A 20,933-nucleotide genomic window follows, 5' to 3' on the forward strand; every position below is an offset into this window, starting at 1 on the left:
TGATTCTGTTTTTTTTAAACATAAGTTTGAAATGTCCCAAATAATGGTTAAAAGCATGGAGGTAACTGCATGAGTCCTGGACTGAATGGGCTATGGAGTCTACAAAGGTTTCCTTTTTCTCTTTAAGATGGAGGTATTATAATCAGTGTGTATGGTGATGTAAAAAGGGAGAAATTAACAATGCAGAAGAGATGGTAGCCAAGTCCTTGAATAGAGGAAGGGAAGACAGTGTAACAGATGCAGGCATGCAGATACATTTGATGATGAAAAGATGTTGTGCTCCTCGCTTCTACCTCTCAGTAATGTGAGGAATGAATTCATTAGCTGTGGGGGATTAGGAGCAGCTGTTGGAGATTCAAGCCAAGTAAATTGTGCAAGTGTCACCTCAGAGAATGGAGGATTGAAATGATCAGGGAGATTGAAGCTAAGTGCTAAAGGCCCACTTGAAAAGAATGGTTATCAGTTCAGTGAGACTAGTCAGCCCTTTTTTCTCCAGGTAAATTCTGCTATGCAGGTACAGTAGACTAGGCAAAGAAATGAGACCTTGTAAGGAATGTCAGGGAGCAAGGGTCAAGATGACTACAATGATGGTCCATGGAATCTAGGCTGGGTAAAGGTGAACAACAGAGTGCACCTGTCTCGCCTTCAGGAATGTAGAGTGTGGGATTAAAAATTGCTACTGAGGACTTTAAATCAATCATATCAATAATCACTTTAGACATAATCTCTACATCTCTTCATCTGAGAATTGCTACCCCAATCTAGGTAGGTCTCTTTGTTCACTTCCTTTTTCTCTCTACCTCAGTTCCAAAGCTTCTGCTTCAGTCAGTGGGTGCCCCTTACCTATACCTACCCTGCCCCCAAAGTCAGCCTTTCTTAATGCTTTTGTGCATGCAACAGCACTCCCTCAACCTAAATTCTATTACTAAGTGTAGGGGTTAGGGATAAAAATAAGGAATTGATACTAGGTATAATTGATGGAACAGAAATGTAATTAACTTACTGTTACATGCGAAGCCGAGAATTACTTAAAAGAGGGCTAAGCGTGTTGCTCCATAACCTGGAGGTAACCTCAAAACAATAACTAGAGACATTTAAAAGCTATTTTCTCTGTGGCTAGAGGTAGAAAGAGGTTCATAGATTCTTCCACTACGAACTCTTCACTACCACTGATTTTAAAAAATACATTTTAAATGATTTTTTAAATGAAGAAAATCAGCCATGCTAATAATCATTACCTCAGCAGACTGTTACCCTGAATTTGTTTCCTTATAAAAATTTTGCATTTTGATTTTACCTGTCCTGACTTCTTAGAGTTAACCTGAGAGGAGCTACACCTCTCCTCATATACACCGAAGTATGACATTATGCAATTAAGAACTAAAGTGTCTGTAATGGAATGTTTAGGGCCAGATTTTGCGGTTTAGGAGATAATTTTCTATGGGTCCCATAAACCAAGAACACTGATATGTATTCTATTATTCCCCAAATAGGAACAATGTATTCTATTATTTCCCAAATAGGAAAAAAGTACGTTTGGTGCATGTAAACTAACGTCAGCAGTAGTCCCAGAACGCTAAATACAACTGAAACTACTTCACCAAAACAATCTGTTTAATTCACACCATGAGAACTGGTTTGGATACATTTTCCTTGAAGACCTCGCTCCCACCTGAACTGGTTTTCCTTTTCATGCTTGCAAATGATCTCTCCACATTTCCTATTTTTAAGGAAAACAAGAATAGTATTTTAGATCTCAAAATTCTACCAAATTTAGTAGGTACATAGAATAGCAATATTATGGGATTTCTACTAAAAATAACCTGTGACTCTGAGTATCTAACCCATTAATTTGTTTTTTAAAAAGGAGAAAAAATGATGGGAAAAAAAGGTAGAAGAGACTGGAAGTTTCCCCTTTTCCTTAAAATTCTGTAATTCTATAAATATGGTTAGAAGATACCACTGGAATGTCATTAATCTGTTCCTTAATATTGCTTACGACAGGTCATTCATCTATCAATGCAAATCATGAGTGTATATAGAAAGGACTGTGTCTCATATTGAAAATGAAGAGCTGCAGAGTACAATCAAGAGCTGAATGCTAGCTATGTAAGTAAGCGAAGAAAAGGCACTACTAGTTGCTCTTAAATCAAGTTAGGTATATTCTGTACATGCAACAAAATTTTTATGTATACAAAGAACTAGGTATATTAATTCAGTAAGAAATATACTCTGGGTTTCTCAAAGTTGTCCAATTTTATAGTGTTTACCTTGTTTTATCTATGTATATTGAAAAAAGGCTCTTACGAGTATTGCAGACTGAGTATTTAAACAGCTTGGCCTTCTTGACTTTGGCTCAGCATCTTATTAAAAGGTAATTTACAATAGAAAGATTAAATAATAAAGTTGTGCTTTAATGTATTTTTACTGAAATTAAATGGGTGAAATGAACATTACAACATGAATACATGGATCGTATATTGATATAGGACACTTAAAAGCTTTATTAGAGAATTCATGTTATTCACTGAAAATCTTTAATTCTTTGATGACCAAAATCAAAACATGTACCAAGTATTTACTACCCTTTAAATTTGACCATCCTTTGCTAGGGATTGGCGTGAGAGCTCACTTGAATTCCATTTGTTATCCTTGATTTTTAGTATGTAAAGATCCAGCTTGCTCCATGACAGAGCATTTCATACTGTTATTCCAGTCAGGAGCAATTCCATTTCCAGGCTACAGAAACTCATAGGACTGCTGAAAGCTGGTTATGAATGCCCTAGAGACACAAAGTAACAATCAGTTTTGCTATGTGAAATAACTAGTACAAATCCTAATCAACACCACCTCTTCTAATTATCAATAGTAATCGAGGCAAGGACAATCCAAAGATAGTGACCCAGGACTTCTGAAACAATTGAGAGTCCTTTCCACTGTAACAGGCACGCTTTCCAGAAAGATTTGTGTGCACATATGAAAACAATAAATAGTATTACTTTTGGTACCAATTAACTCTGGATTACTCTAAATTTTGGATTAGAACCTAGCCAAATACTGTTCTATTTTCAAGTAACTTTAATAGAAATAAACAATTTCAACACATTTTTAAATTCAAAGACCCAATATAATTTATTGCACCTATCACCATATGCTCATCACTTTGAAACTTATCTAAGAGAAATCTCTACCTGGTTCTTTTTTCTTGTTAAAGTAATGTTGAGGCTTAACTGCCTGTCCATAGATGAGTACCCAGAAAGAAGATATAAACCATTTTCAGGGGAAAACATGCATGCATTTATTTTTAAGAATTCCCAGTAAGGGGGGGAAAAATTCAACATTTTAAAAAATGTGTTTATTTTTTAAAAAATCAGTTGTGTACAAAAGTGTTTCGTAGTTTTAATTCTCAAGACAAACACCCAACCCTCCACCCACAGCCCACCCTGCTTCATGGTCTTTCTGGTAACCCACCCATTTTCCCCTTACAGGAAGTTAACGGCTCAGAATAGACCTTCCTACAGAATTTATCATCACTAACAGATGGTTTAGAATAGAGATCTAGAGAAACTAACAAGCAAGGTTCTTTCTTGGTGAGGTTAATGAGAATCCCTATAATGGCAGTAGACTTCCAGCAGACACCACAACAAAGCACCATCAATTGCTGAAAGCTAAAAAATAGATATTATTTTCAATAGTATTTCATTTTCTATTGGAAAAAAGTCTTTAAATTACATTAAATAAGTCTCTTCCCCCCCCAAAGAAATAGTCTAGCTTTTATTATGATGCCCGTAAAAAGTAACTGCAAGCACACAAGGATTGGTTAACAGCACAGTGCAATGATTTGTATCCACTCACCCCCTAGAACAAAATTGATAAACTGTGCCACACCTGATTATATATAGCAGCGTGGTTGAAATAACCAAGCAAAAGGTGACACACTCACAACTTACATTTAGGTGATGATCACAGGTTTATGAGGGTAGATCAGTCCAATAAAGCAGTAACAGAACAAACAGGACAAGGGAGACACTGACATTCCCCTACCCGTGCCACAAGATTTCTGATCCATATTGCAACAGTGCAAATAGAACGTGTGACATAATATGTAGACACTGCAGAAAAGTCACATTTGGGAAAAAGGCTATTTATCAGTAAATACTTCAAGTTGCCTTCTTCCCCAGTGATAGCAAATAGCTGATATCAAACATTTATTTCAAACTGGTACTAAAAGAATGAAAATGCAGATTTTTAAAAATGGTTTGTACCCTGGAATTGAAATTTCTTTAACTAGAAAAAGTGATTAACACAAACATTTTGTAAAAGTCCATGAAATAAAGTTAACTGTAAACAGACGGCTTCCTTTTTCATATCCAAACATTGTTTCCATCTATGTACAAGAAGGTATACCTGGCTCCAACTCTTCCCTGCCCAAATCCATCTTAAATCTTTGAAATGACAAAATGCTTTATTTCCTATATTGCTACAAGATTGTGGAAACATCATCACAAATCCTATTGCAGAGTTTCAAAAGCTCGAATCAGGCATACACTTATAGCCAAGATCTGCTTTTCACATTGATAAACTTATTAAGCAGCCTAAACAGTAACATGATATGCTACATTCTGTAGTGCATGAAGAAGCAATATCCACTTTAACTGCCAATTTTCTTATACTTTAAAAAATTATTTTGCATAGTTTTAAGCGCCACCAACAATCACAAATGTGAAATACTTTCCCCACCCCAAAATCAGTCTTACTTTCATTTCATAGATGATTCTCCTCAAAAGCAAAATACTCAGAATCCAAACAAATATATGTATATATATATTTGAATGTGTTACGTGTTTAAGTAAACCCAGCCAAATGCCAAACATTTGGGGGAGCTAACTCAGAGCATCTAATTTAGTACAAGTTCCTCAAATATTTATATACTACTCATTGTATACTTATTTGGGTCACAAATTGCTATGTATTCATATTCAGTAACCTGTACTGAAATACTATACAACTAATTATTCGTTCTTTTAAAAGTCAGGCACATACTCATGAAGTAGACTTGATTACTATAAAAGCCTATTGGAGTATCAGTGACTTCGAGCAAATCTGGCTGTTCTAAATAGGATATCATTATATAGATTTTTAACCATAATTTTTGAGGCCTTTAAAACTGAGAAATCACAAAAAACTTGAGAATTATAAACATAATTTTTGCCAGGGTACCTTTTCTCTATACCTGTATTTCTAGTGTCTGTTTCCCAAACACATGTAAGACCGAGAAAAACAGGAATTGCATTAATTTCTATGTTTGGGGAAATAAATCTACCTACAGAGAAGTGAAAAAACAAACAAAACCAAGCAAACAAAAACACCAGGATGACAGTGGGATGACAGAAAGAAAAGGGGGATTATCACATTAAATGAAAATGAGGTAAATAAATTTTGAAATGAAATCCATTACAGAGAACCTCTCATACCAAATATTGATTGTACTTTTAAATTTTCTGGGCACTGGGATGTTGAAATATAGTTAGATAAGTAGATACCCTATAGGGCTAACATGCATAAAAATCAAAGGCAAGATATAGCTGCCTTCCAGAGCTAAGTAGGTAATGCTTGACCTTTAGTAACCTCTGAGTTCTCTCCTTTGTCTAACCACAGGACAATTAAATATACCCTGATAATATAGGTAAATAGTAAACTGGGTAGATGTGTTTGCTATTTAAAATCATTCAAATATTACTAGTATTACCAAGCTGCCCTCCACTAAAAATAAAAAATTCTAACCAACAATGCAACAAAACTGTCCACATTTTCACACAATTCCAACCTTACTTCAAAATATAAAGAAAAGTACAAAGTTTTAGTTATTTAAAATAAATAAAGAAAAATCTTGTTTCCTTTGGCATCTTTAGAAAAGTAACTAAACTACAACAATGATAGGAGGTGATTGTATAAAGAAATTTATGCTTAAGCAAACATAGAGGGGAAAAAAACATAGCAACTTGTGTTTAGTATGCAATAATATCAACTAGAAGAGTTTACTATTGATTAGGAAAGCCTTACAAGTTTTTGGAAGAACCTTCACATCTTTAACATTACAATATATTTAACAATGGTTCTTTTATTGCTTCTAAGATTATTGAGAAGTCAAATGAAATTATGCTGAATTTATGGTTCAAAATTATTTTCCAAACACTTAATGATTATAATTTAGGATGAATAACTCTTGAAGAAAGCAAACCTTTTATAATATGACTTTCAATATACAGCCTTACTTTAATTCATTCTGATTCCATTACTTTTTTGTTATTTTGCATTGGTCCTGAAAATTTAATAAGAACTGTGTTTCTATGTATAGAACTGCCTGCATAAATCCATTTCAACCTTCAAAAAATGGTCACATTAGTGCTTGAGCTTGCAAAACTAACAATTTTCAAACTTTTGAACTTAGAATGAAATGTAACTTCAGTACGAATAGAAAGTCTGACTATGTACAAGAGAAGGTAAAGTTTTCAATTCTCATTTTATCAGAAACATCATAAAGAAAGCTAGATTTATAACACACTCCTATTCCTATGTGCATTTGAAGTATGTACAGTAAAACACCAACACAGCTTTCATGTGTCAATAGGGGGAAATGCAAGCAAGAGTGACATTTAAAGTATCCAATAAAGCAATCTCTATAATGCCAAAATTAGGCTAAAAAATACTGCAGTTGATTTCATTCTTTCAAGTTCTCAAAGAAAAATTTCATCAGTTTAAAAATAGAAAAGATGTCAAATTCACTGAATAACTAAGTTGGGTTTTTTCACTAAATCTTGGGGATACTGCATCATCAAGTATTTACTGGTTTTGCAACAGAAACAAAATTGACAGCTCCATTTTTACATTCTTACTTACTTATACAGGAACGTTTTAAGAGTGAAGAACTGTGACAAAACATTCCACATGGACGACCTAAAAATGGAGCAAGGGATACTGACCCTCAGCACATTTCCCCACCAAATATAGAGAAATTTACTATTAGAATATTAGCTGTGTGTGGTAAGAGGGGAAAAATAGATATGGTGTCCCAGTCTGTTGACAAGGACAAGAAGGCTCTGAATAGGTCACCATCTTCAATTCTAGATAAATCTCATATTTAAGAATTCTCAAACGCTTAAAATGGTGGTCTTTTCAGCTACCCATCCTAAGAAGTCAAGTACAAGCATGCAAGTAAATTCACAGGCACAGAGGATCCATGTTAAAAACAGTTAAGGTAGCCGTGATGCAACACCAACAATTTGAATGGCCCTGACACACTCAAAATATTACCTTAATTATTCAACAAAATCCTGAAGCAAACTCTTGCTAGTCTTGGTACACTGCTAAACACTAAAGTAGCATGTTTTCTCCATAGTTTTACCTTAGCTCAAAGAATTTTTACACTATTAAGAAAAAAAATTAAAATATTTCCCCTTTTTCAATTTACACAGACGTTTAATTAGCTTTATTTACAGAGCAGGGATTTTTTTTGTTTTCAGTCTCCAATGGTGCCTAGATAACATCATTAGGCAAGAATGCCAGTTTAAAAGAAATCTATGCAGAATCCTAAAAATAACAGATGTTGATGCTCCTCAAGAAGGGGCAAGCTTGAATATATCAGCAGCTCTCTCACTCATACAGGTGGTAAATCAATTACTCAGAAGCAATTCTGTTGCAGTCTCTACATCCCATGATTTTGAAGACAAGGCCACTATTACCGCATTCTGTAGAGAAAAATGGGAACAAAAAACATCAAATCTCAAGGAAATATTTTTACAATACTGGATCACTCTCTGTCTTTATACTGAGAAACCACGCCTTGCTTTTTTTCTTTTATGTTGCCTTGCACTGTAGTGCATACAAAGCTTTTAAAACCAATGATCAGAATCAGCAAAAAGAAAAACCACTGATTTTAATAATACAAAGTTTGTTTATCAAAAACTAAATTTAGAGTATTTTTGAACCACTTCTGACATCTAAGGATTTGCAGCAATTTAAAATCAATCAATATATCAAAATCAACATGCTGTTTTGTTACTTACCCTATCAAAGCCCATAGCACATAGGTTTTCTATTTTTTTGGTGTATTCTGGACTAGAAACTGGTGCTCCAGCATACACATGTGCCCAAAGTCGAGCTGTCTGTTTGAACATTTCAGGATTTTGTTTGTACTACATGAGAAAAAAAATTTACAACAGTTACAACATTCAATACAGTAGCCCAGCTCTTAATTGCTTAAGAACCCGCTTTTTCTAAATAAAACCAATGTAGATTTAAAATGTGCTTGATTCACTTTCCACTGCAAACTATGTCACTCAAGAAAAGATTGTTTAATCTGAAGCTATAATTCATAAGTAATACTGACAAAAGAAAAACAAAGACACAAATAACATTTATCAACTTTAATCTCCAATTTCAACAAATGTTAAGTAGCAGAAAACTAAGTGAAGTGAGGTATTAGAGATGTTTCTAAACACTGTGTAAGGCAAACATTGAACAGAACTACTAGCTGAACAGAACTACTAGCTTCTAAAATAATATGGACATTAATAAATGTGACTAACTTTTGTTATTAACCACAGCTCAGGCTAGAGAACACAACTGGACTTTGCTGTTTTCCTAGAGCAGTATTATTCTACAGTGACTTTGGAAAATCCCATATGCGAAGTCCTAACTTATAGCACATGTTTTGAGATGATTATGAACTATCATACAGTACTTTTCCATATGCACTGGAAAGAGGTAAATTTATTCTCAAATATTCCACTATTACTAAATAAAGTATCAATTTAAAATAACTGTTCAATTCACTTTAATATTTCTTTTTAAAGTATTTTATGCATCTTTAATATTTTAAGACCAATAAACTTTTAGTACATTAAAATGATAAATCTAGTTTCTACCATTAGAAGTTCTTAAAATGATAAATCTAGTTTCTACCATTAGAAGTTCTTAAAAAGGAAATAAATAAAATTATTGGATTGTTTTAGGAGTTAGAAGAAACCCTGAGTCCAACCTTGAGAAACCTGTTAGGCTCAGAACTAAACAGGAAATCAAAGCTGGTACTCAAGCTATGCTTCTGACTACCAAAAATGAATGAATATAACATGTAAAACCGTAATTCTAAGCACTCTGAGACACATAATAGAACATATTAACAAGGACATACATAAAACAAGGAGTAAATAGCTTTGCAAAGGAAAACAAAGTCTGCTAAGAGGAAAAGTTTCCTCAGGCAGAACAAACACAGCAGCTTGGGTGAAATGACCTGTAGAAATGAAGACCATCTTGAAAGAGCATGAGGTTGAGGAACAGTAAATATTTAGGAAATGAAGCTGGGTTTGTAGACAATTCAAATCATGGAGGAACTCTGAAAACTAAAGAATTTAGACTTAACAGGTAGGTGATAGTAGAACTACTATTAAGAAGTTTTTAGTAATAAAGTAAAATAAGATTTACAGGTTATGATGATGGATAGATTGCAGGATTTAAGATTCTGCATTTGGTTTTGGGAATGTTGGGCTGATGTATCCATGGAACATTCATACAGAGCTATCCAGTTCCGAATAGTTTATGGGCTCAGGAATGAGGTCAAACCTGAACATTTTATCAACACACAGGTGGTAAATTGGTGTAGATAACGCTCATCCAAGTGAATATATAATGGAAAGTAAAAGGAATAATGTCGGGACCAAGGAACTATATTTAAAAGGGAGGAGGAAGAAGATAAATAATTGTAGGAACTAAGAAGGAACAACTACCAATACAAAGATATAAAGAGAATAGTATTATCTCAGAAGTCAGGAGGAAAACAAAATTTCTAGGTGGAAAAAAAAAGAACGCTCAGTAAATGCTAATGGCATAGAGAAGAGGTTGGCAAGCTTTCTTAAAAGACCAGATAATTACTTCAGGCTTTCAACCCATATTGTCTCTGTCACAACTATTCAACTCTGTGACTTACAGCTGGAAAGTAAACAACCGGATGTGGCTGTGTTCCAATAAAACATTGTTTACAAAAACAGTCAGTCTGGCCATAACTGATGACTTCTTTCTTGAAGACCAAAGATCAGAACTAAAACATACGTATTCCATTTGGCAATTATAAGATCCTTGGTAACCTTTACCATGCCACTTCAGTGCCAAAGTAGGAACTGGTTAAAATTATTATCAGGAAGGGATTATCACTTTATAGAGAGATGAAGATAGATACATGTGTAGTAAAATGTTAATTATAGAAACTAGATGGCAGGTAGGCATATGGGTGTTCACTGTATAATTTTTGACATTGCGTGTTTGAAAATTTTCATAATATGTTAGGAAAGAAAAGCATCCACCATATGCCCAATTAAACTGGTATGTTAAAAATCAATAAATTAAGTTTTCACTATTACATCTGACAAAATCTTACGACAAGAAGGGTAACCATTTCCAAATTTAGTTACAATATTAGTCTACTCATATGTTAACATTGCAAGCCACTAAAGTAGAGCCTCAAAAGTAAGTAGAAGAAAGCAGCTGTTACCTGATTTGCTACTACTGCATCCTGTGGGTCATCTGGTTCTGCGGCTGCCAACAGTGCTTGCAACGACAACAAGACTGTGCGGAGAGTCATTGCCGCTGCCCTAAAAACAGAGAAATAATGAGTTAAGAATGCTCTGCATGATAAAAGCAAACTGGATGCTCTCTACTAAAACATAATAACGATTGGAGCTAACAATAACCCAGGTTTTAGCTTAATTATATACAATTAAGTTATAAAAATTTGTCATTATTAGGTTGGTGCAAAAGTAATTGTGGTTTCTGCAATTGTTTTTAATATTTTAAACCGCAATTACTTTTGCACCAACCTAATACATATCTGCTTATCCTATTTTTTTCTTTACAATGAATGAATCTTTCTATTTCTTAAGACAATTCAAACTGTCCTAAATGGTTTTTTTCCTTGCTTTTTTTCTTGTCACCAATATCTTTCTGGTAAGCTTTATCTAATGACTCCTGGAATTATTCCATAACATTCTGAAATAGAACAAGATTTTGCTTAAAATACATCACTTAATTCATGCTTCTAAATGTGTTTATAAAGCAAGTATGTATCTAGAAAATGGTATCTACCTAACTAGCAAGGATTCATACCATTTCTGTTTAAAAAATTGTTTCACCAATTAATATAGAAATATTTATAAATAAGCATAACATAGTGAAATATTAATATTTAAAATCTTGAAGATATAAAACAATATGCTCATTTTACCACACAAATTACATCATTCTAAATTAGTCCTTCTCAATTAGGTTCCTCATTTTAACCACAGAACAGAACAGAGAACATTACTGAGTGACTATTTTCTCAGTTTTCCCAAGGTTAGTGTACAAATAGTACCATCCTAGATACTTAGAAGAAAATTGTCTCACAAAGTGTGCTTGCCCCAACCAGTAGCATCAACATCACCTGGGAACTTGAAAGAAATGAAAATTCTCAGCCTCATCCCAGACGTACTGAATTAGAAACTCCGGGGTGTTTTAACAGGTACTCCCAGTGATTCTGATGCTAATGTTTGAGAAATACTGCTTTATGTATTACAGAGTAAACTAATTTGAGAAAGGCTGTTCTAAACTGATAAAATAAAATCAGTATCACATTCATAGGTCTGTATTTTATATATTAGAGAAAAATTACATCACAAATGGTCCTTTAAAATACTATCAGAATAAAATTTTTTGTTGATCAATTTATTATTTTAGAGAAGCTACAGGAATAGGAGAAAAAATTGGTATAATGCTTAAAAATTAGCCGAAATGCTAAACTTGTATTAAAAAGAGAGAATAAGATTTTAAAAGCTTTTAAAACCATTATACAATTTTAGGTAACGGAAATTTCTAATTCTGAAACTGGGCTAGAAAATAGAAATTGTTTTTCTAGACTAAGGATCTAAATTTCCTAAGCGCTTACACAAGTTATTTTCAACCAACAGTTGTAACATCTTTAGAACCAACAGTATTCTTTTAAGACAGATGTCAAAGCATCAAAATCCAAATTTAGTCCTTAAATGTTCATTCTTATCCTGGTATTATTACCATAACAAGGTTGAGATCTTTCTTAAATAGAAGTACACTACTGTAATTTCATTTTATGTTTGCGTGATTTTAAAGTGAATATTTTAAAGGCACATGCACATCAAAAGCTGCTAGATATATCAGCATGAAGTTGACTTAAAACACCCAAAAAAGGACAAAAATTCAAAATATCACAGAAATTGAATATACAAAGTTAAGCTGGCTACTCTAATATCCCAATGGACTTGTTTAAGCATCCTAATTAAAAAACCCATGCTATCACTTTAAACAAAATCTTAATTTATATTATTTTAATTAATACAATTGTTTCTTTGAAGGAAATTTATCTGATTATTGAAGAAAAATCTTCACTTGAAGTATTTCATATTAATGCAATTATTTAACTCTAATTTTTTAATTTGCAAAAATATAAAAGCATGTAAAATAAGGTCCATCTTTTAAATCTTAGCAAAATCTTAACATCACAAGGCAGCTTTATATAGTTATTTATCAACAGGGCAGTAAACATTTTAAAACTTGATGAACTCTCTAAAGAATGAAGTTGGGACCTTGCCTTACACCATATATAAAAATTAAATGAAAATTAATCAAAGACCTAAATGTAAGAGCTAAATCTATAAAACTCTTAGAAGAAAACACATTTGAGTCGGCAAAGATTTGTTGGCTATCACCCAAAGCACAGGCAATAAAAGAAAATACAGAAACTGGTATATAACTACATCAAAGTTAAAAACGGTGTTGGGGGGAGTACGGGAGGTGGGAAACCCAAAACATCCTGTGCAAAGGATATAATCAACAGAGTGAAAGGCAACCCACTGAACGGGAGAAAATATGTGCAAATCATATCTCTGATAAGGGGATAATATCTAGAATATATAAACATTTCTACAACAAAAAATCCTGTTTAAAAAAATGAGAAAGGACTTGAACAAAAATTTCTCCAATGAAGACACAGAAACAGCTGATAAGCACATAAAAAAATGCTTAACATTACTATTCACTAGGAAAATGCAAATCAAACAATGAGATACCACCTCACAACCATTAGGATGACTACTATCAAAAAAACAGAAAATAACAGTTGGAGAGGTAGAGTAACTGGAATCCTTGTGCACTGTTGGTGGGAATACAAAATGGGGCAACCACTACAGAAAACAGAAAAAAAACCAAAAAACATATAGTAATTCCACTTCTGGCTATATACCCAAAATAACTGGGATTCAAACATACAGTAGTACCTCGGTTTTCCCAAGTCTCCATTGACGAACATTTCAGTTTATGAACGCCGTAAACCAGGAAGTAAATGCTTTGGTTTTCGAACATACCTCGGAAGTCGAACATGTCACACGGCTTCCGCTGAGTGCAAGATCCTGAAGCCTAGCTGTCGGCTATTTTCGAATGTTTCAGAACTCGAACGGAAGAGGTCTTCCGGAACAGATTACATTCGACAACCGAGTTACCACTGTATCTGTACACTCATGTTCATAAGCATTTAAAATAGCCAAAGGTGGAAGCAATTCAAGTTTCCATCAACCAATGAATGTACAAAATGTGGTAAACACATACAGTAGAATATTATTCAGCCTTGAAAAGAAAGAAAAATCTGACACCTACTACAACATGGATAAATCCTGAAGACATTGTGTTAAGTGAAACCAGGAATAAAAAGGCAAACACCGTGATTCACAGAGACAGAAAGTAGAATGGTGGTTGTCATGGGCTGGATGGTGTGTATGTGTGTGTGTGTGTGTGTGTGGTGGGGGATGGGAAGCTTAAGGGGTTGGGAGTTTCAGTTTTGCAAGCCAAAAACAGTTCTGGGACGGGAGGGATAGGGGAAGGGGTGGAGGGATGAAGAGGCAGAGAGCAGAGGAGTTTTAGGGCAGTGAAAATAGTTTACCATAATGATGGATACATATCATTACACATTTGTTCAAACCCATAGAATGTACAACACACCAAGAGTGAACCACAATATAAACTATGGACTTTGGATAACTGGGATGTGTCAATGAAGGTTCATCAACTCTCACAAATGCACCACTCTGGCGGGGGATGCTGACGATGTGGTAGTCTGTGCTTGTGTGGGGGCAGGGAGGATATGGGAAATCTCTGTACCTTTCTCTCAGTCTTGCTATGAACCCAGAACTGCTCTAAATGAATAAAGTTCTATTTTTTCAAAAAAAAAGGGAGTTTTGGAGATTTTGCACAACAATGTGAATATGCTTATTACTTAACTGTGCACTTTAAAACAGTTAAGATTACAATGTTATATGTCAATTTTAAAAAAAACACCAAGATGGTAAATTTTATGTCATATGTATTTTACAATTATATATTTTTAAGAATTTAAGTCACAAACTCTTCCCTTAGACATTCATAAATTCTTATAAATACTTTTTACTTCCTGTGAGGTCTTTATTGGGAAGACACAAACTATTCTAGATCTCTTAAGTTACCACTTCAAGAATCAGAAACAAAGGACCCACAGTTGAACATGTTAAAAGGGATAGTTTGCCCTAAAAACTAAAGTAAAAATCTGGAGCTCTAACTTTATATTCGATTCGTAACAATCTCAATGAGAAAAAGTTGTAACTTTTCTGTATGCTTGAAAATTTTCATAATAAAATGTTGAGGAGGTGTTTACAAACCATTAAAAATTAGTTGAATAAAGAAATCTAAATGCAAAGTTTTAAAAAGCTGAAAACAAAATTAATAGTAAATAATGTCATTATTTTAATAATTAGTTGTAATAAAATTAATATCAAAATGAAACCTACTCTTCTGGCCCTAAGCATTATACACACTGTTAACGTCTTTGATGGCATAAAGGTGTACATTTTTTGACTGTTCTAAAGTATACAACTGAAAATAGAGTATTTTGTTCCATTTATTCTTTTCATAAAGTACTGATTAAATTCATATTGCGTTGAGGTTTTTAGGTTTCAGTGTGTAAAACTAGCTTAAATCTATTAAAAACAAATACTAACAGGCAAACAGGAGTATAAAATTTCAAAATGTGTTAGCCAATTTTAATTAATCAGTGGATGATATGAGTATGGCTCATATATCAATAAAAATCTATTTTCACTAAATTAATTTTGTCCATATCTTAAATCAAAAGCACAGTTAATATCACTAGTTAAATATTCACTCATATGGACTCAGTAGGACCTTAAGCATGTAGAATAAGCAAGTGAATTATTTGTATTGTTGACTAACTTCTCTGTTAAGGATCTTCCAGAAAACCATCAATAAATAATGTTTATTCAAAACACTGAATGCTAAAGAGAACGGCAGTTTTGTTATAATGTTTTTATTAAGGTATAATAAGCAGAGTAAAATGCTGTACAGCTGCATGAATTTTTATTTATGTATACATCCATGTAACCACCATTGAGATCAAAACAGCGAGTATTTCCTGCTCTCAAAAGACTCAATCTTGCCTCTCCCATTCGCAACGCTTACCTATCCCCACTACTGTCCTAATTTTTATCACCAAAAATCATCTTCAATTTCAATTTCATAAAAACAGAACCCTATAGTACATACTCCGTTGTATCTGGCTTTGGTCACTCAGCATGTCTAGGAGAGTCATCCATGTAGTGTCTCTCTCTATATTTTAACTGCTTGCTGTGTTCCACTGTACAATTATGTCATTAAATGTCCATTTTCTTGTTGATAGACATTTGGGTTATTTCCCATTTGAATAAATCTGCTATAAATATTCTTGTACAAGTCTTTTGGGAGGCACATGCACTTATTTCTCTTGGATTTCTCTTGGATATATACTTAGGAGTACAACTGCTGGGACATACTGAAGGTGTAGTATGTTTTGCTTCAGTAGATGCTCCAATTGAGTGGATGAACCACATTCCTACCAGCCATTCATGAGAACTTACAAGTGTGTAGTGGTATCTAATTGTGATTTTAATTTGCATTCCCCTGATGACTAATGATACTGAGCACAGCTTATCAACCATCTAGATATTCTCTCAATGCATGCTTCTGTCTTTTGGAGGGGCACTATCATTGAGTGCATGCAATTTTTATGTGGTGTCAATGGAAAAAAAAGAAAAAACAACAACAACCAGAAAATAGTTTCCAAATAGGGTAAGTTATGGAGTTAAGAAATAAACCATACTAATATAAGTTGTTAAATATTAAATTACCATCCACATGTGTTAATAAAAGATTAACAAAATTTTTTCTTAGCATACCTGTCCCAAATTAATATTCAGTGCTTTTCAATTTATTTTTCCCAAGATTACTGTTCTGTAGTTTTATCAAATTCCAGGTCTGAAGCCTAAACATTCACGCTTAACCATAGATATCCACTAAATGTCAATTATACCTCAATAAAGCTAGGAAGAGAGGGGACAGAACAAATCCATGGATATCTAATCTCACCTATTTTATGTGATGTCTTTGATATCTTTTAATATTTCAATTATACAGATATCAAACAAGACTAAATTCGGCTATTTTACCTGTCTTAAGATATGGAAATAGTTGATAAAAAGTGTTTTGGTACAAAAATTCAAATTCTCTCCCTATATACACACCATCACGTTTCATTTATCCATAGGGAGATAATCAGAAGTGGCAGTACTGCTGGCTTAACTCAGCAAAAAGGAAAGTGAGTGGAAGATTTTAGTCTGGAACCTTATTTTTAAGAGATCTGGGGGATGGGAGGGTGGGGTGGGGAGAGTATCATTCTGGCTGCTGAGAAGAGCCTGAGTAGGGAGAAGTCAGAAGCAGGGAGGCAATCGGCTGTAATCATCCAGGCAAGAGGGAGTGCACCTTGGACCAAGGCGGTCATAGTGGAGCTGCTGCTAAGATTGGGGAAGGTTTCACCAACAGGATTTGCAGACAGGGTACAGGGGTACCAGAGAAAGAAGAACCAAGGATCATGATGACATTTTGGTCAAGGATGTAGTTTCCAACAACTAAGATGGGGTGAAGCAGGTTTTTGGTTAGGGAACTATCAATTGTATGTGACATGTTTAAGTCTGAGAGATCCATTACATATTCAAATATGTTAAGAAGGCAGCAGGACATGACTGCTAATATATAAACGGTAAAGTTATGAGATCAGATGAGCTCACCAAAGAAGTGAGTACAGATGGAAAGGAGCAGAGGTCAAGACAGCCCCGAGGAATTCTCGTGTGCAAAGCTCCAAGAGATGAGGGAGGAACTAGTTAAGGAGTCTGGGAGTGGGCATAGGAAAGAAAGAACAGAACTGATGTCCTGTAACCAAATGAAAAAAAGTAAGATGTTACTCACACCGCAAATATTCATTAGTATCAATGAATGATAGAGCTAAGGGCCTTGGAGATGACGTTACAGGTAAAAATACAGAGGCCAAAAGATTCAGTAGGTTGTGAAAAGACGAAAATCAAGTGAATGACAGAAGATAAAGTTAAGTGTATTCCACACTGTTCAATGTCTAACAGTAAGAAATATAGATCAAGAAACTAGATCTCAAGACATGATCTACTGAGGGAGAGGCCTTACTCAGATGTGCTATTAGGATGGAAAAAGAAAACAAAACAAAACCAGCAACTCTTGTCTGTTGATCCAGTTACTAAACCAAATCACCCATACGCTGAATGTTGTCATTCCTGTTTGTTCCACCTTGTTCAGGTTCCATTCTTTCCCTTCATTAACAAAGCAAACACATAACTTATTACTGTTTTCTCCCACTCCAGTATCTTTTTATATAACCTTTGTCTTAGTCCTTCCATCCATAGTTTTAGAACAAATCAGGCTCTAGTCTAAGAGAATTACATAAAACAACTCATTTAGTCCTCTCAACAGCCCTACGAAGTAGGTATAGCCCCATTCTTTTTTCAGACGAGGAAACTAAGGCACAAAGACTAGGTAATTTGCTCAAGACTACACAGCTTAGTAAATGGTAGAGCCAGGCTTTGAACGTAATGGCTCCAGAGTAAGAACTCTTAAAACACTATGCTGCTAAGATCAAATCACACAAAATATGTGACAGCACTATATACTGCTGTGCAAATGAAGATATCACCTACAAAGTACTCCTCCTTGGAATCTGAGAACCTTAACTGTGCTCAAGTAACACAACTTTTAACATTTTTGTTGCCTACTTTCCATCCAAGTCAGAGCTGATTACTTCAGTACTTAATTTTTTTCAGTCTTTCACAAATACCTTCTTGAGATAGCAAAGAATCAAATTTACCAAAATAACAAATGAAGTCCAAGATTTTTCAAGATGTAAAGGTAGCATCGGACATTTCCTAATAAGTCACTATATTTTACAGATTATGATCTCAATTATAACACATTTTTAATTATGTACTCAAGAGATGTCATAAAGTTTTAAAATTGTTGCCCATAAGAGAAAGTATAATATATGCTCATATTTTGAAGCAGTTACACATTTAACACTCTATGAGTAAACACAGCATTGGAATTCATCTGAGAGAGGGGAGAAGGTAAATTCAAAATCTCTTACCATTGATCTTTCAGGATATCCAAACAAATAGCCCCTGTGACGGAACTAATATTAGGATGCCATATTTTAGTAATAAACCGAACCTAGAAATATAAAGCACACTTCAGTTTTTAAGTAACGAAAATAAAACACATATAGTTTAAATAGAACCACAAGAAAATGAAATCCTCAGATTAAAAAAAAATGTCCATACTTACATTACCTCATTTTGCCTAAGTGAAGGGAGGGGTGTAGAAGACAAAGCATTTAGTAAGCCGAATGTTGTCATTGACGTACATTCTTTATAAACCTTTTAATAAATGCTCCGCCTTTAAAGAAACCCAACAATTACTAGGTGTTTACAATTTACCTAGCATAATGTTAGATGCTATGAGAAATACAACATGGACTAAAATCCATTTAGGTAGATAAAGTTGTATATAAAGTCAAAATATGGATAATAAATTTTTAGTGTGCACGAGGATGTAGAATAGGTTTGAAGGAAAAAGTAAGCAAAATCAGTAATACATGGAGCTCAAATAGTAACTGGCTGTAAGATTGCTCCTAATTTTTCTGTAGCAATTTTTTCCCCTCAAATTAAAAAAAGAAAGAAATTCAACAAATATTCGAAGGCTTATTATTATAGACACTGAAGCTTAAGAGTTTAAGATATTCATCCAAAATCAAATAACTAGTTTGCAATAGGACAAAATCCAGTTTCAAATTTTGAGTCTGTACTCACCTATCTGTCTCAGCATGGAAGAATAAGAAATCAACAAAGTCAAAAATACTATCAGATCACCATGAAATGAAATCTAGTTCATCAGCTCTTACTGATGAGCTTGTGGAGGATTATTATGATTATTATAATCAGACATATGATAGTCACCTAAACCAAAATTCCTTAACACTTAATAGTGTTACTATGAGCCAAGAACATTCTAACTACTTTACAAAAATTAACTCATCAATGTATCTCCAAACCTAAGCTACTAATGGAAAGACATTGAACGGCTTCCACTTCTCTTTGCTTTGTCTGTGCTACCTATCTCTAATTCCTCACCTACTCACTAACATACAGGTATATGTCTTCTAAAAAAGCACTTTAAGTCCCCAGTAACTTCAAAACACCTAAAACTAATGAACACTTGCCATACCTTGATCTTTTTTTATTCTTAAAATAATCTTAATGATTTCAACGATACCTACTTCTCTCTATCCACAGAACCACCGTCTTGTTAAAGGAAACTATCATTCTTCACCTGTGTTACTGAACAATCTATTGACTTTATTGCCTTGTTTTGCTCCCTCCATCCAATCCATTCTCCACACTGAAACCAAAGAGAGCCCTTTAAAACAAATCCAACTCTACTTAAGGCCCTTTACTGACCTCTCATTCCCTTTATGTAAACCCATATTCATAAACTGGCCCTAACCTACCTCTCAAATCTCACTTCCACCTCATATTCCATGCTCTTGCTCAACAAATCTTATTAATTTTTTTTCCCTTTTTGCCTTGGGGCCTTTAAACATGTTTCTTCTCTCAACACACCTCAACGCCCTCTCTTCCTGGCTAACACCTACCTATCCTTCCAGTTGCAGCGTCCATATCACTTCTTCCTGATCCGTAGCACCCTGTACTGTACTTCACTATGTCATAGCACTCATCACACTTCTCTAACCTCTTCCTGTTTGTATGGTCTTCCTGAGGCCCAGTATCTATCCTGCTTACCAGGGCAGCCCCAGTATCTAGAGTGCCTCATACCGAATGAATATGCAAACCTGTTGTTATAAAGCTAAACAGTATCCCTCTCAGATATGGTACAGGTCAGATAAGACAGGCATATAGGGCTTATGTACAACAAACATTTCTTTGTAAAAGATATAACCACATCTTAATTTTTTACCATTCACTGAGTTCAAAGCGTAAATACAAAATAACCATATACCAGAATTTCAACAAGTCAGATATTATAGCACTTTATGACTTTGAAACAAAAGTTGGTTCAATATTTTCAACACGATTGGAAAACAGAATTTTAAAATACTACTGAAGATGTCAGAAGGTTTATGGTTTAGGCAAGTGATCTAAGGCTATGTAAACTGTATCGTGCTTTTTAAAGAAGTCTTCAATACACGATTCTCTATAGACACTACATGAAAACAAATATGCATATATGTAGGACCAAGGAAATTACTGAACTACTTCTTACTCTGTATTATAATCTGAAATGAGGAATAAATAACTTTGAATTTCCAGATGATCTAATGAAGAATTTAAATTTTAAGAGGACACGCCATTATTCACCAGTACAAATGTAAACTGCCTTATAAGTAGTTTTTATGTGGTCCACCACTCTTTATCTCCTAT

The 20,933-nt window shown here is 34.1% G+C and overlaps 1 protein-coding gene across 3 annotated transcripts in view; it reads right to left on the reverse strand.

Annotated features, from left to right (window-relative positions):
• Positions 1 to 7,458: 7,458 nt before the first annotated feature.
• UBE2K (ubiquitin conjugating enzyme E2 K) overlaps positions 7,459 to 20,933 on the reverse strand; it is a 52,563-nt gene continuing 39,088 nt past the window's right edge. For all 3 annotated transcript variants that reach the window (XM_019751921.3, XM_019751922.3, XM_074324573.2), the window contains 4 exons: positions 18,584 to 18,666; positions 10,547 to 10,646; positions 8,067 to 8,195; positions 7,459 to 7,748 (listed from right to left, as the gene is read on the reverse strand). In XM_019751921.3, the coding sequence (XP_019607480.1) occupies positions 7,674 to 7,748; positions 8,067 to 8,195; positions 10,547 to 10,646; positions 18,584 to 18,666 (387 nt within the window). In that variant the 3' untranslated portion in view covers positions 7,459 to 7,673. The remainder of the gene's footprint in view (positions 7,749 to 8,066; positions 8,196 to 10,546; positions 10,647 to 18,583; positions 18,667 to 20,933) is intronic.

The sequence above is a fragment of the Rhinolophus sinicus genome, chromosome 1 (genome assembly GCF_057876585.1).
Source record: "Rhinolophus sinicus isolate RSI-liver-muscle chromosome 1, RSI-T2T, whole genome shotgun sequence".
NCBI classification, from domain to species: Eukaryota; Metazoa; Chordata; class Mammalia; order Chiroptera; family Rhinolophidae; genus Rhinolophus; species Rhinolophus sinicus.